At 65.9% G+C, this 23,360-nt stretch overlaps 1 protein-coding gene across 10 annotated transcripts in view; it reads right to left on the bottom strand.

Annotated features, from left to right (window-relative positions):
• Nucleotides 1–11,266: 11,266 nt before the first annotated feature.
• The window catches only part of MORN1 (MORN repeat containing 1), a 51,030-nt gene continuing 38,936 nt past the window's right edge, over nucleotides 11,267–23,360 (bottom strand). Inside the window, exons 13-14 of one of the 10 annotated variants that reach the window (XM_081796492.1) lie at nucleotides 13,453–13,499; nucleotides 11,267–11,578 (exon numbers count right to left, since the gene is read on the bottom strand). In XM_081796492.1, the coding sequence (XP_081652618.1) occupies nucleotides 11,430–11,578; nucleotides 13,453–13,499 (196 nt within the window). In that variant the 3' untranslated portion in view covers nucleotides 11,267–11,429. The other 9 variants (XM_081796488.1, XM_081796489.1, XM_081796487.1 and 6 more) reach the window with 9 other exon arrangements.

Below are 23,360 nucleotides of genomic sequence, written 5' to 3'. Positions count from 1 at the left end.
TGGGCCCCGAGCCACAGCCCCCCACCGCTGCCCCCTCATGCTGCGCATCGGGCCCCGGGGCCCTGCCTGGGGGTCCTGGGCCCCGAGGTGTGGACGGCAGACCCGACCTCAGTGGGACTCTGCCGAGGGCCACACGGCACACCCTCTGGAGCCCACCCCTGTTCACCGCTGCCCCCTCCCTTGCCTGGGTGTCCCCCGGGCCTGGCTCCCCGCTCCTCTTGGGGGGGCCTCCCGCTGAGCTGTGTGTCCCAGCCTGGGCAGGGCTGGGCACCCGTCCAGCTCTCTCCGTTAGGGAGGCTGCCCCTCACTGTCTTCTGGGGTCTCCTGAGTGGACAGTCGTCCGCTGCGGTCTGTTGGGCGTCCCCGGGGGCACTGCGAGCAGAGGGCTCCTGCGGCCAAGGCCCTCCCGGTGCCCGGTGCCAAACACTCGTCCCTCCCTCCGCCTCACGACCGAGCCCACCAGGATGGGCGGCAGGACCTTGGGTGACCTTGCAGACTTGTCCAGACCTGCCATCGCCATGGGACATCGATCCCTACCACTGAGTCCCCTCCCTGGGGCCTGCCAGGTGGGCATCTTGACCTGGGCCCTGTGCCTGGCGAGGGCCTTTCCGCGTCCTTCCCCAGAGCATCTCCCCAGGCCACCGCCCAGGACCCGCAGGCTCTCGGCCTCCAACCGCACCAGCCCTTCGAGGGTCCAAATGCTGCCAGAATGTAAAAAATGAGGGGAGGGAGGCAGGGGGTGAGAGGCGGTCCTGAAGGACTGGAGGCCCCTGGGGGATGGGGAAGGAGGGCTTCCTGGGGGCGCAGGCCGTGGGCAGGCTTCGAGAGGCAGCTTGTGGCCAATGTGGTGCTTGGCCCATTCGGGGCTTTGGAGCTGGGCCGGTGGTGGCCTCGGAACATGGGATGCTGGGGCTCACTTTCGGGTATAATTTGACTTTTAAAGGGCCCTGTGCACCCCGATGCGGGGCAGACAGGATAGGGGCTGCCTAGTGTCAACCCCCGGCCCAAAGCCGCTCTTAAGAGGTCACGGTGGGAGAAACCCCCTCCCCAGTATTCCCAGCGGCCTCCTGCCTCCTTGCGCTGCCTCTGGGTCCCCTGGCTCCGGACCGTCCACACCGCCGGCACGCCGGCCAGGGGCTCTTCAGGGACCCACGAGGCTGTCCCACAGCTTGGCCTCGTTTGTCCAGAGCCCTGGCCTAAGTTCTCGGGCCCCTCCCCAGCTGGTGCTGGTTTCCAAGCCCCTCGAGGCCCTGGGGATGCGGCGAGCCCAGGGCAGAGGAGGTGCTCCTGGGAACTGACTCGGGTCCCTAGTTTCTGGGCCTGCCCTGTGACCCCCCACCCCCAGCTTTCACTTCTGCCTCTGTCACCAGCAGCCAGGGCCCCACCCGCGGCCCCTGTGCTCCGCCGTGCCTGCCTGTCTCTGTCTTGGGATCTCCGCCCCTCCTCCAGTCTGTTGGCCCCTGAGCCACAGTCTGGCCCCCGGGGCCCCACCCACCACCCTGTGGTCAGGGGGGCTGACCGCAGGCCAAGAACTCGCACCCTTATCTGGGGAGGCGGATGCCAGGCGCGCCCTCCGTGGAAAGAGGAAGCCGCCTGCCCATTTACAGTAACAGTTGGTACGGCCTCCTCCCCTGAGCCCCCTGGGGGGAGGACTGCGGGGTCAGGCCCTGGCGCTGAGTGTGGTCCCCAGCCTCCGCCCCACCCACACCCAGCTGTGGCCAACAGCCCCCCCTCCCTGGCTCGCCCAGCCTGGAGCCCGACCCACCTCTGCTCCCCACGACACCCCCTTCCCTGTCTCTCTCTGCCTGTCCTGTCACAGGTCACCCCTTCTTGCTGGCCAGGAAGAGACAGGCTGGCGGGCTCCTTGGGCAGCTCCGAGAGACAGATCGGGGTCGTTCATGAGATCCCCAAGGCCCCACACCCACACTCTGCCGGCCAGGGGCCTAGGCACACTCTGGGTGACCACCGCCCGCAGGAAGGCAGGGATCCTGGAGGAAAAATGGGCAGCTGGCCCACCCTTTTGGAGGGTCCCGAAGGACAGTCTGTGACCTCGGGAAAGGGTGGGGCTGTGACCCGGCTGTGCTGGCCTCGGCAGGATGTGAAAGCAGGGCCTCGGAGAGGACCCTGACCCTCCCCACAGAAACCCACTGTGCTCTGCGCCCTCCCGTGTGCCCTGCCCCACTGCCAGGCAACCCTGGGAGGGGTGGGGGCAGAACTTTGGGGGCCTGGATGCCTGCCCGCCCACGCAACCCCTGCCATAGCGATGACGTGAGCCGTGCAGGCCTCACACCCGCGGCCATCTGTGCCCAGACCTGTGCCAGGGGCTGGGGGCCGCGAGTGCCGGGACTCTCAGCCCTGGAGCAGGTGGCCCCTCTGTGGGGGGTGGTAGGGACAGGCAGGTGGAGCCGGCCTGGCTTCTCTTTGGAGTGTCCTGTGCCCGGCAGGTGTCTGTCAGGGCCGGGGTCGGGCCTTCCTGCTCCATTGCCGGCCCTGGAGCCCTTACCGGCAGGAAGCCTGGCCCAAGCTCTTGCCCAGCCGAGGCCACTCCTGCCACAGAAGCTGATTTTGCAAACTTCAGGAACAGGGCACCTTGTGAAGGCTGGGGCCCGAGGCCAGGGCTTGGGTCCCCTCCTCATGAGGCCCCTGTCAGGGGACATCGGAGTCTGGCACAAGGCCCAGGCAGGGTGGGAGAGAGGGGAAGGCAGGAGAGGGCCCAGGAGATGGGCCCAGACAGGTGGGGCCGTGTCTGGGTCCTCCGTGCAACGAAGGTGGGCCCTAAGCACTGCCGTGGCGTCTGCACGCTCGTGTGCGTGGGAAAGCCAGGTCGGCTTGCACACGAGCCGGCAAGTGACAGGTGCCACCACTCCCCTTCCAAGTCTCCCCCTCGCCCCCCCCCCCCCCCCATGAACTTCCCTTCCCTGTCTCAGCCCCACCCAGGTAGCTGGGTATCCTTGCCCTCCTTTCCTTTTCTGGGGCTCCCTCCGGTACTGCGGGCTGCAGGCATGGGGCAGGGTGGTGAGTTCCCATGGGGTCCAACCCCCCCCCACCCGCCGCCCTTGGTGGAGCTTTGACCTGGTGGACGTGTGGCCCACACCCCCAACTTCCTGTTTCTAAGAAAAAGCAGTCCCAGAAAAGTCTTTGGTGGCAAGGGGTGGGGGGGGAGTTGGGGGGGGGGAATCTTTGGAGGCTTCTGGCCAAGGTCTGGGGAGGCGCTGGGAGGGGTTTTGTTTTGTTTTGTCCAGAGGCGGGGGTGGGGGTGGGGGGTGGGGGGGGTGGGGACTCGAGGAGAGCTGCGGCGGGTGTGGCCTGGCTGGGCAATCACTGGTCCATCACTGTCCGGCCATCTGCCTTCCCTGGACACCTGCTTCCCCAGGCAGGAAGGCAGCGGTCAACTGGGACAGGGGCCCAGGTCAAGGCTCCTCCGCCCCGGCGTGGCCGCCTTGGGTCTAGTCTCCCCGGCGTGGCCACCTTGGGTCTAGTCTCCCCAGCACCCATGTCAGGATATGGGCCACCCCCCACCCACCATCCTGCAGCTGGCAGTGAGCAGGGTATGCGGGGGGAGGGGGGGCTCCCCCAGTCTGAGTTTACCCCCTCCCCCCCCAGTCAGATGCAGATTAGGCTCCTCTCCCACACCCCCCACCCCGGGGGAAGGGCCACGGCAGAGAATCCTCCGTGGAATTAGAAAGCTGGTTCCAAAACATTCCGAATTCCTGCTCCTTCCGGCCGGGCCGGAAGCGCGCCTGGGGAGGGGCGGGCAGGGGCGGGGGCTGCGTGGTCCCCGGAGGCCACGGGGCCGACCCTCCTGGGGTGATCGTGTTGCACTGGTCCGGATGGGCCGAGGACCTGGACTCTCGTAGGCCTCGCGGGCCCCTAGGGGGCAGGGGGCGTCGCCCGCGACCGAGTCTGCGCGAGCCCCCCCCCCCCCCGGGGGGCCAGTAGGTCCCCACTTCCTTCCGCCGAGTCACCTTCTGGGGTCTGGCGCGGGGTGGGGTCGAGGGCCGACACCGGGGGTCCTGCGGCCCTCGCCCCGCGGCCTCGGTTTCCTATCATGCGTCTGACGGAAACCCGCCACTGCGCCCCGCGGGGCCGCCCCGCCGCCCGGTTTCACTTCCCCCGCCCGCCTCCCGGCGTCGCGTCCCAATTCCGTCCGCAGCCTGGGTCCCGGGCGCCCCCGCAGGACCCGCGCAGCCGGGGCGCAGGAGCGAGCTGGGGTTCCCCGAGCTCCCGGGGGCGCGCGCAGGAAGTGCCCCCCGCGGGCCGGGCGCGGTTAGCCCTTCCGGTCCCCGCTCGGGGGGGAGGGGCGGTCCGGGCAGGCGGGGGGCGGGGGGCGGGGGGCGGGGGGGGTCCTCCCGCTCAGAGCGCGGCGGGCGGGGCGCGGGCCCGTCCACGTGTCGGGAGGCCGAGCCGGGCGGCGGCCCCCGGCGGCGGAGGCGGGAACTGCAGCCCCGGCCGGGTGCGGGGAGGGCGTGTGTGCGCCGGGGACGGGGATCCGCCCTCCCGGGAGGGCGCCCGCTCGGCCACCCTGCCGCCTGTGCGGGAGCCCGAGGGAGACCCGGTCCTTTAAGCGCCCCCTCCTCCGCCCCGCACCTGGCGAGGAGCGTTCCCGCTGGTGGAAGAGCCCCCTTGCCCCCCACACCTCTGCCCCTTCCCCGGGGCTCCATAGAGGCCCTGGGCCCTGTCCCCGCTGGTGGTCCGCACGCGGGCCCCGAGTCACCGCTGGGGGACGCACCACCTGGGTCCAGTGGCTCTCTCTGTGCCCCGCTTCCGTCGGCCCTTGGGGGCCGGGGCCAACTCCTGGGGAGTGGGGGCCTTGGCAGGTGTGACCACTGGAGACCCTAAGAGACACGGAAGGCCACACGGTGACCTATGATGCCCTTAGAAATGCTCCCCCCACCCCCAGCCTCTCCCTTGCTCCTCAAGGACTGGCCTCCCCTGCCCTGGACCTCACTCACCAGGATGATGATCCCCTCTCCACTACCCTGCTTCTCCCCCAAGCTGCTGGGACCCCACCCAGTCCACACCCAGGCCTAGCCCTCCTGCCCTTCTCTATTGGCGGAGCAGGCCCAGCCGCCCACACCTGGCCTCCCATTCTTACCACCCCTTCCCCCACTGTGCACCTGCTGACCACCTTTCCTGATCAGCAGCTGTTTGGTGCCCCAGGTGCACCCCCAGTCCTGCCCCCGGCATCCTCCTAAAGCCTCTCTCACCTCCTTTTCTGCCTCACCTTTGCCCCCTTTCCTGGGGCGGGGGGGTCTTCCAGAGTGGGCTCACTGAGGATTTGCAGAGGGAACGAGGAGGGAACGGGGCCTCCCCGGAAGGCCAGCCCCACCCCTGACCTTGGCCCACGCAGGGGCTCCTGTGGTTTCCGTGGCCTATGGCCAGCACCTGTGCTGCAGACAGGGCCAAGGAAGGTTCGAAGGCTTGGGGGGGGGGGCAGGTAGCACCCCTCCCACGCCCTTCCCCGGTCGCCCCAGGAGGGAGGCCCTGCAGACTGGGGTCCACCCTGCTGGGCACCGGAGCGACATTTGTGGGGAACACTGTCCCAGTTCCTCCTGTCTCTGGTTGTGCAGAGGGCAGGGCTGGGGGGCCGGCGGTTCTCTGAACTGCTGGGCGGAGTTCCCAGGAGGAGGGGTACCTGGAGTTTCGGGGAGCGTCACCATCTGGGGGTCACATGGGGTGGAGACGGCTGGCCTGGTGGCTGAGCCCGGCACATCCGGCAGGCTGTGCCAGGCTGCCCGGCTGGCCGGCCGGCCGATGACAGCCCTATTTATAGTCTCCATCAGAAAACGCCCCTGACCAGGGTGGTGGGGTGGCCGGGCTGCTCCTCGACACCCGGGGCCTCGTGCCAAGAGGAGCCCAGGCTGGAGTGGCTCCGGCCTGCACGGGCCGCCGCCTGGCCCGCTCACTCCCCTTGGCCACCCCCGAGGCTCGCTGACGGACCGCAGCCGCCCTGGGCCTGAGGCCAGGGGGTCCCCCAGGGTTACCTGCGAGGCAGGGGACCCAGGGCAGCTCCTCCCCACCTGCTCGGGCCCCCAGCTGGCTCCCAGGATGTCCTGTGCTGGCTGTGGCCCAGGCTTTTCCATCAGAGAGGCTGTGGGCTGGCCCTCAGTGGCCGTCTCCTGCCTTGAGGGGACAGTGGCGGGAATGGGACGGCCCCTCACAGCCATGTCTGTTCTAGGTGCCGAGCGCCGCCCGCCCCGGGATGGTCTTGCGGAAACAGGCCCCGTGATCCCCGCGGGACGGAGGGCTCCCGGGGTGCTGGGCGTCCTTCGGCAGGCAGTGGGCCGGGCCTCCCCGGAACCTGTCTGGCGGCGGGCACCGGGCACCCCTCAGGAAGCCCTCCCTGGGAGGAGGGGCTCCACACAGCCGGCCCGGCACCGAGACTGGGCGGTCTGCCCAGGCTTTGCAGAAGGAAGGCCTCCCCTGAGAGTCCTGGGTGACCCGCCGGCCGGAGGGGGGAGAGGAGGCTGGGCAAGCCGCCTGCGCGGGAGGGGCCCCCTGTGCTGGGCGCCAGGCTGGCGCGGGGTGGTCTGAGAGGTCGCGCTCGCCAGGGCCCTGCTGGGAGGTGGGCCGGGCAGAGAGGGACAGGCCCCTGATCCGTCTGTCCCTCTTTCTGTCTGGCTGCAGAACTCCGAATGAAGAACGAATACGTCCTCTTCCAGGCAGTGCCTTGCCAGGTGCTCAGCATGGGGTTATCACTCTGTAAACGTCCCCCGAGCAAGTGGACAGCAGGAGGGACCCTCGGGGGAGAGAGCGCGCCCCAGGGGAGAAGGGTTTCGCTTGCAGTCGGGGAGGGGCTGAGACCAGAGCCTCCTCCCCAAGCCCCCTGGGGGCTGAGTAGCTTCTTGGGGTGTAAGGCATGTGGGGGCAGCCTCACGCTACCCGCTCTACCAGCCCCTGCCCGCCTGCCCCAGCCCAGTGGCGGAGGTGGCTTTGGGGCCTCGGAGAAGCCTGCCTTCCTCTAAGGAGAAGGCCCTCGGGGTCTCCCCGGAGGGCCTGACGGAGCCCCTGCCTGTCTGATGGCCACTAGGTCAGGACCCCGGGTCTAATGTCCCCCCGGCCCCCGCTGGGTCAGCACCGATTCTGGGAGCAGCGACCAGGGCCAGGTCCCTCCTTCCCCCACTGAGGACCCACGTAACGGGTGGGCTTGCAGGCGCTCAGACCTCCAGATGAGAGCTCTTCCACCCGGCCCCCGCCCTAGGCTCTCCCCGACCCCGCAACGGCGAGGGGTGAGGGGCCTTCCGGGACCGGTCGCCGCGACTGCCGTGCTGCCCCGGAGGGCCCAGCTGCTCCCGCTGGGCCCTTCACCTGCCGGATGTGAAGGCCAGGCCAGCCTGTGGCCGGGACTCTGCTGACCCTCCCTCTTTCCTCGTTTTCTTGGGAGTTCAAACTCCTTGCGGGTCTGTCCGTGGGACGCTGTGAGGACTGGGACCCGGCCAGGGGGCAGCTGCCTCTGTGCCCACCCGGCGTGCCTGCTCACTGGCTCAGACACACCACTGTCCCCAAGGGCACGTCCACGCCGTCACCCAGGAGTCCCAGCAGAGGGTGGGCAGTGGGACAGGGCAGGGGACCGCTATCCTGCCCAAAAGGGGGCCCACGGGGTGTGAGCTCCCCTCAGGCCTCAAGTGGGTCATCTCACTGGGCCGCAGCCGCCTCGCTGGGAAGCTGGTGGGGGCGCAGGCGTGGGGAGAGCCCTGGGGGACCCACGGGGCCAGTGCCCGCTCTCAGATTTGCTTGGAAGACGGAAAGTAGGAGGGTTCGCGGGCCATGTGTCTGCAGGACCGTAGGGCCGGCCTTGCTCTGCGCGCACTTGTGTGTGTGTGTGCGCGCGCGCGCGCGCGCGCGCGCGCGGACTCGGGGTGGGACGGACCACGCCTGCCCGCGTCCAGAGGCCCCGGGGGCCACAGTCCCGGTCCGTGTGGGGTGGCGACTCTGAACTTGCGCCCTGGGCTTCGTGACTCAACCCCACAGTGCTGGTCTGGAATGGAAGGCCGGAGGACACCCCTGGACAGCCTGGAAAACGTCACAGCTCTTCTCTTCCCAGCACATTTTTCTTCCTAAACTCAAACATTTTTATTGTTTTTGACGGAAGGGAAGTTTCATCTGGAAAAGAGGAAAGGGCCGCAGGCCCCGTAGCCGAGGATCCGGGCAGACCCGGGAGGACGCGAGGCCCTGACGGGCTGTTCTAGCAGACCTTGGCGCGTGTGGCCCTCCTAACTTCCGGCTGCCCACTAGGGGCTCTGCCCCACTGTTGACGCAGCCGCGTGTGGACACGGCTCCTACGGCAGCTCACGGCCACAGCCCCACCCGCCTCCCTGTGCTTCCGGAAGGACGCAGTCCCCAGGGCCCGGGCACGTTCTGAGCCAGGAGTCGGTGGTTCCCAAGAATGGGTCCTTTCTGGGGACTCGCTGCTGGGGACACCGGCCAGCAATCCGTCCCCTCCTAATGGACGGAGGCGGAGGCCCTGCTGAACCAGGCTGGCAGCATCTATGGCCACTTGAGCTCGTGGAACCAGAAGGCTGGCAGGTGAAGCTTGCTGCAGGTGACACAGCGGCCACCCCACACCTCGGGCTCAGAAGCACATCAGCTCCCCAGTTACGGAGGCTCTGGAAACCCCCCTCACTGACTCTGCGGTCAGTGGCCCTCTGGCGGCTGGCCGGCCGGCTGCCTCGCCGGGTCTGGAAGCTAGGACCGAGCAAGGGGTGGTCCTGGGGTTCAGCAGCAGGACGAGATCCATCTGGGCTGTCCATTTTGGGCAGTCATATCGAGGGAAAAACTGGACGGGAACCCTAATAAGCAGAGAGCAGGAAGCACCAAGTGAGGGCATGGCTGCCAGGGGCCCGATGTTGGCTTTGCTGTAGGGATGCCTTCCCTGTCTGCTCCCTCTTGCCTTTAGTAAGAACAGTTACTCCATGGGAAGCTACCTCCTAAGGACAGGTGAGCCTCTGCTCCATTCACCCATGATCACACCCATCACCCGCATCCTCCCTCTTGACCACACATCCACTATTTGTCCATACACCTGTTCATCCATCAGTTTCCCCACACTCCTATCCACCCATCCGCCCATCCTTCCATCCACCCATCCTTCCATCCACCCGCCCACCCTACTGTCTGTCCATCCATCCATCCTACCATCCAGCCTGCCATCCTCCCATCCATCGATTCATCCATCCACCCACCCACCTACCCATCTATCCATCCATCCATCTACCCACCACCTACCCATCCATCCATCCTCCCATCCATTCATCCATCCTCCTATCCATCCATCCATCCATCCATCCTTCCATCCATCCACCCTTCCTTCCTTCCTTCCTTCCTTCCTTCCTTCCTTCCTTCCATCCTTCCATCCATCCTCCCATCCATCCTTCCATTTATCCATCCATTTTTCCATCCATCTGTCCATCCATCCTTCCATTTATCCATCCATTTTTCCATCCATCTGTCCATCCATCCTTTCATCCTTCCTCCCATCCATCCATCCATTTATTCATCCATTCTTCCATCCATCTATCCATCCATCCATCTACCCACCTACCTATCCATCCATCCATCCATCCATCCATCCATCCTTCCATCCATCCTTCCATCCATCCATCCATCCATCCTTCCATCCATCTTTCCATCCATCCATCCATCCTTCCATCCATCCATCCATCCATCCATCCATCCTTCCAACCATCCATCCATCCTTCCAGCTACTCAGCTACCAGTCTCCCTGCATACCTCCTCTGCCCAATGTGTCTCCAGTGCCTCCCATTCTGCGTGGCACAGAGCAGGTGCTCTGAATTCACCCATTCATTCAACAAGTATTTGCTGAGGGCCTCCTATGGGTCACGTGCGGTGCTAGATGCTAAGGCTGTGCAAGTGAGCAAAAGCGACCACACATCTCCCTCTGGACATTGGGGAGCAGATAAGCGAAGGGCATGGCACGTCAGCCCCATCTGTGCAGAAGACGTGAGGCGGGTGGCGGGAGCAGGAAATGTTGCTGAAGGTGGGGCGAGGCTTCAGAGCTGGTGGCCAAGGAAGGCCTCGTGAGAAGGCGAGGCGAGCAGTCTCGGCAGCGCAAAGAGCACGTGCAAAGGCCCCGAGGCAGAAACACGCATGGCAGGACTGAGGGGCCACGGGGGCCAGTGTGAGTGCAAAGCCAAGAAGTGGGGGCAGCGAGCGTGGAGCCAGCTCTGGCCGGGCTGGGGGTCCTGGCGGAGTCTTGGGGGTGAGCTCTGACGGCCCCCTGCTGTGTGGTGTCGGGAGCGGGGGGAACGAAGTCGGGCTGGGGATGCACTTTGAAGCAGGACGGAGAAGACCTGCCTTGGACCACGGAGCAGGGGAGAAGCAGATCAGGGAACACGGGGGCTGGTGTGGGGTGCTCATCTGCAGTGCCCTCGGGGCCGGAGGGAGGCCGTCCAGTCACCACCCTCCCTGAGCCTTGCTGCTGGCCGGCCGCACCAGGACCAGGGGCCAGAGGGCGTCCCTGGGGCTGAGCCCCCGCCCGGCAGTCAGGGAGGTGAGGGAGCAGCCGGGGCGCAGGTGCAAGGAGGAGGGGCGGGTGGCCCCGCGGTGAGCGCTAGGGTGGGGGTCCTCATCCAGGAGGGAGAAGGGGCGCGGGGTCTGCGGGGTTTCTGGGCTGGGAGCAGCCGTGTGCTCTCATGGTGGGGGGGCTCTGGATGCTCCTCTCCCACTCCTCATTTCTCAGGACGAGAAGTGGCGGTGGGCCTCGCGGCTGAGGGGCAAGTCTAGCCCCCCGCCCCCAGCACGGGGTGCACACAGGGTGAGCCCAGGCGTGGAAGCAGGAACTGTGCACCCACTGGGGAGAGGACGCAGGAGGAGGCCCCGCCACCTGCCCAGAGCCCCCCTCTCCCGGGCACCGGGTGCATTTCAGAGGCAGCTGTAAAATCCGAGAAGTGTCCCTTGCCCAGTCCCTGCAGACACGAAGCTTGTTTCTGGAAAGCCAGTCACCTGCTTACTGCCTCCTGATTTCTCCTTTGGCAGCCAGTGTCCCCAGGCTGTTTGCGGGGCGGGGGGAGGAGGGGGACTGAGCCACCCTCCAAGGCAGGGGTTGTGGCAGGGAGGCAGCGCTTGCTCTGACGGCTCGGTCGGGCCAGCGTCGCTGCCAGACTCTGTAGCAGGGGGACCGGGACCGTCCCATCCCCAGCCCGGGGGGCCAGGCGGAAGGGGGTCCGGCACTCACCCGGCTGAGCCTCCACGGGTATCCTGGGTGTGCGGGAAGGGGCTTGCGTCTGGGCAAGGCACCTCTCGGCAGTCAGTGCTGAGCATTTTATTAAAGCCGGTGGCCTTGGGGTGCACGAAAGGTGGCCCCTCCGGCCCCCACTCAGGCCACTGGGAGGAGGGTGCCCTTGAAAGGCAGGGGTCTCCCTGGGGGAGAGAGGACACTGGTGGCTCTCGGGCGCATGGGGATGGTTCTTCTAGCTCAGGGATTCAGGGCCTTCTCCAGGGATGTGGGGCTGCCGGTCCGTCCCCTTCCCCGAGACCCGAAGGTGTTTGAAGGCGGTGGGCAGCACGTGGCCCAGGAAGGGAGGGTCGGTCACATCGCGGATCATGATGACATACTCCCCTGCAAAACACGGGCGCTCAGACTCGGTCCCCAGTAGTCCCCCCCCGTCCGGGCCCCTGCCCTGGCTTCTGCCCACCCCCAGACCCTGCCCAGGACCTCAGGTGTCCTCCCGGGCCCTGTGACCCCAGGACCTGGCGCGCGGAGCACCCCTCACCCCCGATGGGGCTGCATGACCGAGTGCAAGGATTCTTTTGAGAAAACTCCCCATCTTTTTAACAGAAAAGCAATTCATTTCCTCTAAAATGTTTTTTTAAATAATTAAGCCTCTGAAGACACCGTCGTCTGGTTCGTTTGAAGCCCCCGCCCGGCCGGGCTCAGGCCGGTGAGGTGGGGGGGGGGGGGGGGGGCCGCCCTCCAGGGCGCCCCGGGGATGGAGAAACACTTTCCCTTCTGCAGTCTGTAAACTGTCTGCAGAGCTTCAAAGTTGGAGAAACCATAAAAAAGAAAATAAGAAATAACAGAAAGTGTGGTTGCCATAGAAACCGTCCTTTTCCCCTCCCCCGAGCCCGAGGGGGCTGGCACCGGAGCGTGGAAAAACCTCGCTGGGCTGGCCCGGGCTCACACCAGGAATGCGGCCGCAGCTGAAACGGGGCGCAGGAGGCGGCTCACACCGTCAGAGAGAACATTCCAGCGCCCTGGTCTGGGAAGCAGGCACTCCCCTCGCTGCACAGTCACCAGGGGCTGTGGACACCCTGTGTTCTGGCGGAGGGGGGGGCGGGGGGTGGCAGAACGGGAAAGAGCCTCGGTGGGGGGGGGGCAGGAATTTGCTGGGCTTTGAGTCAGTTCCTTCAGAAATTCGGGGGGCCTGGGCGGGGGCCCGCGTTCTGCAGCCCCGGGCACCAGGCCTCCCTGGCCGGCCTGGAGGAAAAGCCGCGCATGGCAACGCCACAGTGTTTCCAAGCAGCCGGTTTCTAGGTGTTCCCGGGAACACGGCTACACCCACCTGCGGCCAGCGCGCCGGCTGGGGGGCGAGCTCCGCGGGCAGCGGCCGCAGGACCAGCCCCAGCCCTCGGCTCACCTCCCTGCCGCGCTCTTCTCCCCGAGGACGGCAGGGGGTCTGGCCGGTGGCCACCGTGCCGGCCTCAGAAGCCACCCGAGGCCCGGCCCACGCGGCCTGGCCGTGGGCCCGGTGCCCAGCGTCCCCACAGAGGCGGCGCGGCCACCCGCCGGCTTCACCCCTCGAAGCAGAAGTCGCTTCTCCTCGGGGCCCGGCCCTCCTCCGGCCTGTCGCCCATCGGACCCCGCAACTGGGTGCAGGGGGCGCCCCCTCTGCCCACGCACGAGGGGCCCAGGGTCCTAAAGTAGGGCGACCACAGCATGAGCTTTGCTGGTGTCAGCAGACTCACGTGGCTGCTGTTGGGACTCGTCGCGCCGGCCCGCACGGCAAGGTGGGGGGCGCTGCCCAGAGCCCGGCCCAGCCCTCCCCCACACAAGGGGGGCTCGTGGGCCACAGGCTTCAAATACACGAAGGGTTGAGGGGGCCCAGACCTGGAAGCCTGCCGGCCTTCCGATCGGGACCCTGGACACAAGGAGCCAGGGACGTTCGCTTCGCCCGTGGGGACAGAGGGGCCCCCCCACCCGGCACCCGCGGCCATTCCAAGGGCCCGGGGAGGGCCTGGTGGAAGCCCATCCCCCATCCGTGCCCCCTCCACCTGGGGTGCCTCTGGGGGAGCCCAGAGGGGCATGGGGGGCGGCTGGGCCGGGAGCCGCCCTCTCTGATTCCCTGGCTTCCAGAGTCAAGACGAGTGTTGAATTTAGGGGTGCGTTCAGAGGAAGGGAGTCTTTCCAAAAGGTCGGCAACGATGATACATGTGGATTGTGGGGTGGTGGGTGGAATCGGCCCCACCCCCCTCTGTCCCCTGCCGGCCACCTACCTGGGAAGGCCGCAGCCGCGGGCTCTGCGGTGGCCGCCCCGTCAGGCCTGCAGGGAGAGGAGAAGGAAGCCCCTGAACCGCAGCCCCGGGGCCCTGAGGACAACAGAGACCCTGCTGTTCTTGCCTGCCGGCCTCAGGCGGGCACAGGTGTGACCGTCCTGTCCTCCGAGGCCCATCTCTGCCTCCCGAGGGTGGAGCGTGCCCCCGTCTGGACAGCTCTCTGCCCCTGGGCCCGGTGCCTCGCCGTCTAAACCCAAACATGGCCACAGAGGCTGGAGCCAGACCCCAACAGACCCATCCCTGTTTCCACAGCTCTGCAGGATCAAAGGTTCTTTGCACGGAGCCCCCACAATGCCGAGCAGAGAGGCCACTCGGAGAAGGGCTGGCACACCGGCTCTGCCTGGAAGTGACTTACCAGTGGTGTTTATTTTCCAGCGGCAGCCGGGCTCGGCGGGGCCCTGGTGCGTCCTCCTGTGTCCCCCTCAGAGGGACCGGAGGCCATTGCTACCTGGGAGCCTCATGGGAAGGGAAAGAAAGGGGAGCAGGCAGAGACAGGCTGTGCGGGGTTCCCTGGGCCTGGACCCAAGTCCGAGGGACGGAGACCCTCACTTCTCACGCGGTGGCCGCGCAGCGGCCACAAGAGGCCCTGACGGGCAGCCCGAGGCGGCTCAATCAAGCCCAAGTCTGAGGGCTTTGACCTGACCGGGGGTTTCTGCCGGCCCGCAGGGGTGGTCACCAGGAGGCCACCTTGGGGGCATGAGGGTGCCCACCTGGACCCCCAGCTGCCAGATGCACCTTCTTGGTGGGATAGAGGCCCCAGAGCGACGGGCTGGGCTTTGCCCTGAAGGATCTACCCGGGGGCCTTGGGGGGAGCCACGGGACTCCTCCCACCCCGGCCTCCGTGGCTGGTGGTGGTTTCCTGTTATCAGAGCTGGGGGTGGAGGACGGGGGCTCCCTGGCATCGGCTCGGCGACCTGCCAGGCTCCGACCCCTTGCCAAGCTTAATTACCACGGGCATGGTTTGGGTGATAAAAAATTAAAGACAAAAGATTTTAAAATTACTTCATTTTGAGCGGGGGAAATGGGCCTTGGCTGGGACCCAGGAGCCACGTTACAGATTCTGAAATGTGGGTGAGGAGGAGAACGCGGATAAATAATTCAGGACTAAGAATAACCAGAGTCTGTCAGCCTGCCAGAGTCAAGAGAAATAGACGGGGTTACAAGAATCCTGAGAGTTTTTACAGAACCCCCAGGGCCTTGAGAAATCGGGAGGCAGAGCTGGGAAGCAGCTGGGGAGTCTCGGTGTGAGGAGAGGCCAGAGGCGCCGACTGATCAGCGGACGGTTCTCCCAGACCCGCGGGGTGGGGACTTGGCGCCCTGGGAGGCGGTCCCGAGGGGCCACCTGCTGAGGGTGCACCGGGAGCCCTGGGCCGCATCGTGACAGCAGGAACACTGGGCACTGACTGTGTAGACAGCACTGAGCTGAGCCTCCAGAAACCAAGGGGGGGTCAGAGCCAGAGGAGGGGACAGGCCCCCTCTGGGAACCGGTGCCGGCGCCTCCTGGGCGGAAAAGGGCGCTGGGAGAGTCGGGACCCGGGGGCCGGGCGGGGCTGGGGACCCAGGGCTCCAGCCTGGTTTTCTCTTTATCTGTGGCTGGCGTCCTTGTCCTCATGTTTCCTGTGGTTGGGGTTCCTTGTGTCTTGAATCTGTGGGTTTATAGTTTGCGATGAGTTTGAAAACACGGTGGCCGTTATTTGTCTCTTCGGCCGCGTCCTCCCCTTGCGGCACTTGGGGGCCTCTGATTCCGTGCATGTTTGGCGGAGAGGAGCTGTTCGGCAGTTCAAAACGCTCCGCTCATGAAGTTCAGCCCTGCTTCTCTTCCTGGGCTTCATCTGGGGGGTTTCTGTGGCTGTGCCTGCAAGTTCACGCCCCTCCCGCCCACCCCTGGCCACGCACATCATCTTTGGGGGGTGAGCCCACTCCTTCACGCCTCACTTCTGCCGAGCGTGGCCGGTCTTCCCTGCTGGACACACAGAATCCAGTGACGACGTCTCATGCTGCCGTCTACTGGCTCTTCCATTGGTGTCCTTTCTGGGTCGGCTTTGATTGGTTCATTTTTCCTCATCATGGGTTGTACTTTCCTGCTTTCTTTGTGTGCCTGGTAATTTTCGGTCAGATGTCAGACATTGTGAATTTTACTTTCTTGGCCACTGGATGCTTTTGTATTCTTATAGTCTTGATGCTGTTTGGTTACTTAGAGACGGTTTGATCCTTTTGGGTCTTGCCCTTAAGGCTTGCAAGGTGGGGTTCGAGATATGGTTAATTTATTCCCCACCACTTAGTACTCTTCTGACATCCTGTGAGTTGAGGTCTTCCGGACTGGCCCCTGGACCGAGCACTCTTCACAGCCCCGTGTGAGCTCCGGGCAGGACTTGCTGTGACCCTCTCGCTGGTTTTCCTGGCACGTTCAAGCACGTTCCTCACGCTCTGCAGATCTCTAGGACTCCCCTCTCCCGTGCTGCCTCCTGCAAACTCTAGCTGCCTTAGCTTCCCGGGACTCCCAGCTCCTTCTCTCCCCTCGTGGGGACCCCTGAGCCTGCGGGGTCCCCTCCCTGCACTACAGCTGGAAATGCTCTGGGAAGCGAGCTGGGGCCTCTCAGGGGCTCCCTCTTCATCACATGATACCCAGTGTCTTGAAGGTTGGCCATGGTTTCCTGGATCTTATCCGGCCTGTTACCTGTTTACCTGTGGGAGGGCAAACCCAGCCCCTCATGGTCCCGCATTTACAGACCAGACTGAGACGTGGTGCTCAGATGGCCCCAACTCGTGTCTCCGTGGCCCGAGGGCCGGGGCTCCTAGTGGGGGGCAGGGCGTGAGGCCTGTGTGCCTGCTAGTCGGGGTTGTCCTTCCAGGGCCCCCAAGGGGCATATTGTCCTGACTTCTTGTGTCGCTGTGAGGTGGGGCCTGGACCAGTGTGAATACTCTGTGGCGAGGTCCCCGTGGTGGGTCTCCTGGTCCCCATCAGGCCTGGCGGGCCTCACCCGTGGGGCCAACGGCCAAGCTGGCACGAGGAGGGGACCGGACAGCCTCCTTTCAGGGCCGACAAGTAACCTGCAGGTTCCTATCAGGTGCGCAGATACCTGAGTGGCCCACAGGCCCAGCTGCCCTCCCCTCGGCACCGCCGGCCCCACCGCTCCCCCTGACCCGTGCCTTTCCCTTTCCGTAGGACCCGAGAGTGTCCTGTCTGAGCCGAGCCGGGCAACCTCAGCAGGCTCTCCTCACTTCACCTCTTCCAGGACAAGCGTGTCTCAGGACTGCACTGAAACACCATGCAGCCCCCCAGGGATGCGCCTGGGGACTCCGTCCCACCGGAATTACCAGCAGCATGTCTGACCCTCAGCAGAACCACTGCTGAGGCGAGGCCCACGGCAGCCCGGGCACGCCCAGGTGGGCGGAGCTGTGGAAACGGCCATAATTGAAGAGGAAGCCTGAGGCCGCCCAGCCAGACCCTGGCCCAGTGGGACCGGAACCCGGCGACCTGTGCACGCTCGTCCCTTTCCTGGGCAGCTGAACAGAGGGAGGCAGCTGGGGAGGGGACGTCAAGACCCCGCAGTCAAGCACACGGTGGGTGGCAAGAGAAAGGGGTTCCCTTGGGGGGAGCCAAAGGTCTCTAGCAGCCTGTGTGACCCGGGCCTGTCCACCCACAGGCCCACCAAGGGACCTGCAGGGCTGTGGGCAGGGTGGCCCCGTGGCCCGGCAGAGGAGGGCCGTTGGCTACAGACCCGACTTAGGGCTAGAGGGCTGGGGAAGCAGGCCCGCGGCTTGGTCAGGCCTGGTCCTGACCCTGGCTGTCATCAGTTTTTCAGGCTGAGGTGGGCACGTGGGCAGGGCATGGGGTGTGGAGGCCCTGAGACCTGACCTGGGCACGGGGACCAGTCTGCCTGGGGCTCAGCGTGGCGAGAAGGCACCCATATCCTGGCTGGGGAGAGCTCCCCGCCCAGAGCCGTCTAGGTCAAGGCCCCGGGTCCCGGCCTCTGCCCACAGCCGTGTGGGCATCATGGCAGTCCTCCGGTACCGATGGGATGTGCCGGCTTAGGGAACCGGGGAGCCACGGAGTCCAATGTCAGTCAAGGCAGGGATTGGGGAAAACTGCCACCCTGAGGGCGTGTGGCCCGCAGGGAAGCGACCCGGCTCTCCCGACCTGCTCACGTGGGATGGGAGACCCGGGGCCCTCTGTGGCCCCCACACAGAGCCCATAAGGAATTTCCAAAATCAGAACATCAGCTAATTGTTGGAGCACAGCTGGCCCGGATTTGGGGCTGAGCTGGAAACCATCACCACTCCCGGGGGACCCCTGGGAAACAGGAGCCTCAGGGCTGTGGGTCCTGAGTGACGGCCACGGGCACAGACACGGGGTGCAGTGGGCACGCAGCCCCGGCTGCTCCCCCTCTGCCGAGCGTGTTCTGCTCCACGGGGCACCCAGGGGCACTGGGGTCACACTGCCACAGTGGCCCCTGCAAGTGAGGCCCCTGCTTGCACAGGCGGGAGAGCGGCCGGGGGCCTCGGATGGCGGGGCGGGGAGGGGATGTGAAGGTGTCCCCCCCTGGCCTGCAGTGGGCGTGTAAGGGTTAAGGCCCCACCTGCCACCAGCCTCCAGCCTCGTCGTGCTGTGCTGTGGGTGGGGTGGGGTGAGGGCGCCCCATCAGCCCAGCTGTTCCCGCCTGGCCCTCACACCTGCTTCCGTTTATTACTCCTGCTGGGACGATGGGGCTCAGTTCTCCATCTTTAGAGTTTCTGAGGAAGCAGAGAAACCCAATGTCAGTCTCCATGTCTGATTTTCCATGAACACGCCTGGAGGAGCTTCCAGCCCGGGGATGGGGGGGGGGGGGGAGGCCGGGCCCACTCTACCAGGGGCCGGTGGCCAAGGAAGGGGTGACGAGGTCCCCAGGGGACCAGAGCCCTCTGCCTGGCTCCCTCTTGTCTTGGGAGCCCTCTCCCACCGCGCTGCCCTGGGGCTCATCTGAGATCAAGCTACCCGTCCCCCCAGCCCCGCACTTTGCTGGGACACCCCTGGGAGCAGGGCTGCCCTACAGCAGACACGTTGCCTGGTGACGCAGGCCGCAGGCCGAGGAAGACCTTCCTAGCTGAGGGGCCGGCGTGTGCCAAAGGCTGGCGGGGGGGGCGGGGGGTTGCTGTGTGTGGAGAACAGGGCGGGGGGCCCAGGTGAGCTGGAGGGGGTGCCGCAGGGCAGAGGGGCTGAGGGCTTCACCCCGGACCTTTGGGTTACGAAGCACGCACTCCAGTCTCCTGAGCTGAGCCCTGTGTAGGTCACAGAGCGGAGGGAGAGAGGGTGGGGGGCACCCAGAAGTGGCCCCAGAGGCGGCCGTGGTGCAGGGAAGGGGATGCGTGAACCCCACCCGTAGGGCAGCGCGGGGCAGTAGCTGGCCGGGCCCCGCGAGGAGCCAAGAGGCTGATCCGAGGGCCTTCCCGATTGGACCCTGCACTGCCCCCCCACCCCGCCCCCTCACCCCCGGAGCTCAGACGTGGGACAGGCCACCAGCCTGAGCCTGTCGTCCCTGGGACCCCGGTGGCCCTGGAGGCCCCCGCCCGGGGCCCTGCTCTTCCCTGGGAGATTCCTGCGGAGACATTCCTGGCATATTACGGAATTTCACAACATGACACAGGGCCCCGTCAGTTCCTGAATGATGTGGAGTTGGGTCAGCTGCAAAAGACGAAGTCTGTTGTGTAAATGTGGCTGTGAGTCTGCCCGGCCGCCCGTGAGAATTCCACTGAAACGGGGCATTCTCCCCCAGACCCTAAGTGCGTGTTTTGTAACAGCACAACGCGGCGGCCAGTCTGCCCGGGGGTGGCTGGGGGCCTCGGGCCGACCTTGCCCGTGACTGCTCACTGCCGGCTCAGCACTCGGCCAGCCCGGAGCCTGATGTGCTGGCCGGCACAGCCCCTCCCCTGCTCACCCGGAGAAAAATGGGTTTAATTAAGACTTCCGCGATTAGTCACTTCATCAGTCACCAGGCCAACACAGATGGGGCCAATTACTGTTTTTACTTGAATAGATATTTGGTGCTGGCAACCCCTCCGGGCAGGGTCGCGCAGGTGACCGCTGAGCACCTGACGCGGGCCTCTGACCTCTCGGGGAGGCTGTCCAAGCCTCCATCCCGGGCTCCTCGATGACCCTGCCCCGGGGACACGGGTCCACCTGCCTTGCCCCCTCCTCTGCCCTGGGGCCTGGGTGCTGTCCCGTGAGACCACCACTGGCTGGCCCCGCTGAGACCCGCAGATGCCCCGGGCAGGGCCTCCAGGGTCAGCCGGATTCAGTCGGGCAGGCCCGGCTGGGGCCCTCGGAGCACAGCCCCAGGCCCTGGGGATGCAGCCTCGCCCCGGGCCGTGGGCACAGAGGGTCAGCCTCCGGGCTCCTCGCAGGGCCTGGCCAGCGACTGCCCCTCTCTGCTCCAGGATGGGGTCCGTGCGCAAACCCCGAAGCCATCTGCAGACCACCCCCAAGCGGGGTCCACACGGAAAGCGCCCACGTGACCCTGGGGCGGTGGGAAGTCAGGTCCCAGACTCTGAGGGAAGAAGTCAGGGCCGTGATTCATGCCATTTCCCGGGACACGGCTCAGGGCCCCCGGGACAGGGCTCAGGGCCCTCCCAGCAGGGACTCTGCTGAGCATGGCTCGCTGGGGTCTGTGGTGAAGCGCTCTGAGCGGGCTGGGGGCTGGGCACGGGACCACATGGCTGCACCTAAGTGCCCCCTTCCCCAGGCGGCACGCCCCACGAATAAACGGTGAGAGCACGTGTGCTGGAGGGTAGAAGCCACTGCGGGCCCAGCGGCCTTGGCGGGTGACCCTTCACCTCCCTTCCCTTCACCAAAATGCACAAAGGTGATTCTCCTTAGTCACTGACGATACCGCAGAACTGCGCCTGGAAGCTGGAGGCAGCCAGTTCTCTCCCTTCTTATGCAAATCAAACCTCCGCCAGGCTCTGAAATGACAGGGTGGCGCGACCTTCTTCATCTTTGTGAGTATGGAGGCACCTTTTTCAGTCATTTCCATTGGGCGAGCCTCCTGGAAGTCTACACTGGGCTGCTCAGCGGGCAGGGTGAATAAGCGAGCAAACGACTAGTGGGCTGTGGCTGCTGGGGGTCACCAGGCAGAGGTGGGCAGCCCAGGGCACACAGGTGACCAGGGGCGGGAGGCTCGGCGAGGACGCAGAGGCGGCCCCTGTCCGTGAGGCCGCACGTGGGCACGGGCCACGCCGCCGCCGACCCTGAAGCTGACCCGGGTCCCCCCGGGCGGGCTGGCGGCTGCCCAGACCGCTTCGGACATTCAAGTCAGCCCCGCGGCCCCGCCATCCCTCGGCCTGCGGGAGCTCTTGGACTGTGCTGACACCCACAGGCCGTTCTGCGCCCCTGGACCCTGGGCGCGGGGAGGAGGCGGTGTGCGGGCAGAAGCCATCCGCACACACCCCCATCTCGCCCCCACGGAAATCGTTAACACCTTGGGAACCTTGCGTGGGGACCCTGTTTGCCGACTGGCCGGGGACTGGGGACAGGCAGGAGGCAGGCTTGGAGCAGTCTGTCACCGGCTTCTGCCAATATCTCATCTCATCTGAGTGAGTGGGAGGGAACCGTGCAACAGGGAGGGGGCTCTGGGGTCGCTGGGGGTGGGGCAGAGGAGGCAGGTGGAGCCTGGTGGGGAGAGGGGGCTGCCCCCTCCCGGCCTTTGGCCTCCACGGTCCTGCCTTCCGCCCTCCAGGGGGGCTCATTCTAGACCCGGAGGCAGGCTGTCAACCCACAACCAGAAACACAGACTTCTAGGCCGGGATGCCTGGCTGATCTGTGGTCCATGCGTTTGCCTGAGGCAGCCTGGGGTGGGGGGGGGCCGGGGGGGAGAGTCCAGCGGGCCCTGTGCCCCATTTCGGGGTCTGGGTCAGGCCCAGCAGGCCCGCTCCCCATTACAGAAAGTGGGGTCTGAGTGGTGGCCTCCCGGGGAAGTTGAGGTGTCTGTGAGATGACATCACAGCCCATCCTCAGCAGGGGTGAGGTTGTTGCGTGCCACGTGGGGGCTGGAGAGGGGCAAGGACTTTTGGGGCAGAGAGTGCCAGAGCCTCCCTTCCCCTGCCTCCCCCGTGGGTCTGGCGTTCTCAAATGAGAGCCCCAACCCGGGAACTGGCAGCCGAGGGCTCCGCAGAGTCAGGAGCATCTCGGTCCCCCCGGTCCCATTCACGTGGAGGCAACCGCCCTGCAAACACCCTGACCCCGGGGGTGGGCCAGACCGGAGCCACACATCTGAGACCCCGAGAGGGCCTACCTTAACGCAAACCAGACCCAGGGGGAGGTCCGGGGCCCCTGATCTGCCCGAGTCCGCCTCGGTTGCTAGAAAGGATGCTTTTCTTAGGATTCTAAAAGGTGGGCTTCTGGGGTCAAGAGCCAGGTTTGGATGCTAGTGTGGGATGCTGGTGCCTGAACCAGAGTAAGGAGCTGGGGGGGGGGGGGACATGGGGACGGTCCACATCCCCGCAGCAGAACTGGTAGGGGGTGCTGGGGCAGATGCTGGGGGCCTCGGGCACTCTTCTGTGGGTGGGGGCTGGGCTGGGGGGGGCCACAAGACACCCAGATCGGGTAGGGGGCCTCGGGGGCACAGAGCAGGGGCCCTGGAGAAAGTGGCTGTTCGGGCAGTGGGGTCTGAGGCAGGTGACGCGCCACACGGACCCTGTGAGAGGGGCAGGGGAGGTGGGCTCTGGGGGGCGCTCGGCGGCCACAAAGGGCTTTGTGCGTCACTGCTCAGACCTGTGCCTGCAAACGGGCCCTGGGGTGGGGCGGCCCGAGCCCCCGAGTTCCCACTGAAAGCCATCCCTGCAGGGGTCCTCTACTCAGAAGACCTTGGAGCCCCGGCCACGGGCACCGGGTCACAAGCCGAGCCCTCCTGGGATGGTGAGGACCCCGGGACGAGGACACTGAATTTCAAGCACCAGAACCGACAGAATGAGCGGGCGCTGCCTCCTGCCCTCAGGAGAAACCAGACATCGAGGGCCTTCTCTGTGCTGGAGGAAGACGGTTCCTCGTCCCACAGCCCCCAGCTGCCCCCGTTACAAAAGGAAGCAGTAACTCTGCCCCGGGCACGGATGGGTCTGTGCGTGTCGACGCGAGTTATTCCGCGCGTGTTGCAGCTTTGGGTCCCACGTGCGTGCCCGCGACCGAAGCGCGGGCTGAGTGTGGCGTGTCAATGTTCAGCAGGATCTTGGCTTTTTTTTTTTTTTTTTTTCTTAAAGTCTGTGCTTCTCCACTTACTGTGTGAAGCGGGCCTCATATTTGATTCACAAACCGTGACTCAGAACGACACAGGGTGGCACCTTCCCCTGGAAACAGCTCGTCCCGGCTCCGCCTCGCGAGTGGGATCAAAGGCTTGTCAGCCTGCCGATACTGTGCCAGCCTCCGGGTGTCCCGGCCCGTCCCACGCCCGCTGGCGTCACCGATGAGCAATCTAACTGCGGAACGTCCGCAGGCTGCGGCGGCTCAGGACGGATGCCGCGGGCCCTCCTCCCGTTTCTACTCAATGCCTTATTTTCCTAGGGTTTTGCCGTTGGGTCTGTGCCCACAGGCCTCTGCTCTTTTGTGAGGCTATTTCGACGGGTGCCCCGGAGCAGACCGCGTGAAGAGAGATGTGCGTGTCCCAGGCCACAAGAGGCGCCCGGGGCATGCTGGCCTTGGCCACTGCCCCTCCTCTCCCGGGCTGATGACAAGGCTACACACAAGGGTCAGAGGCCTGCCCTTGCCAGCAGGTGGGCGACTTCGAAGGCCTGGTGCCCCTCCCCCAGGGGCCACGTTCTCCCCACCCCGCCTACAGAGGGAGGGTTCCTGCCTTCTAAGAGCGGGCCGGCTCTCAGGGTCC

This window comes from Panthera onca, chromosome C1 (genome assembly GCF_046562875.1).
Source record: "Panthera onca isolate mPanOnc1 chromosome C1, mPanOnc1 haplotype 2, whole genome shotgun sequence".
NCBI classification, from domain to species: Eukaryota; Metazoa; Chordata; class Mammalia; order Carnivora; family Felidae; genus Panthera; species Panthera onca.
The sequence above is the reverse complement of the archived record's forward strand: the minus strand, read 5'-3'. Positions and strand labels throughout refer to the sequence as shown.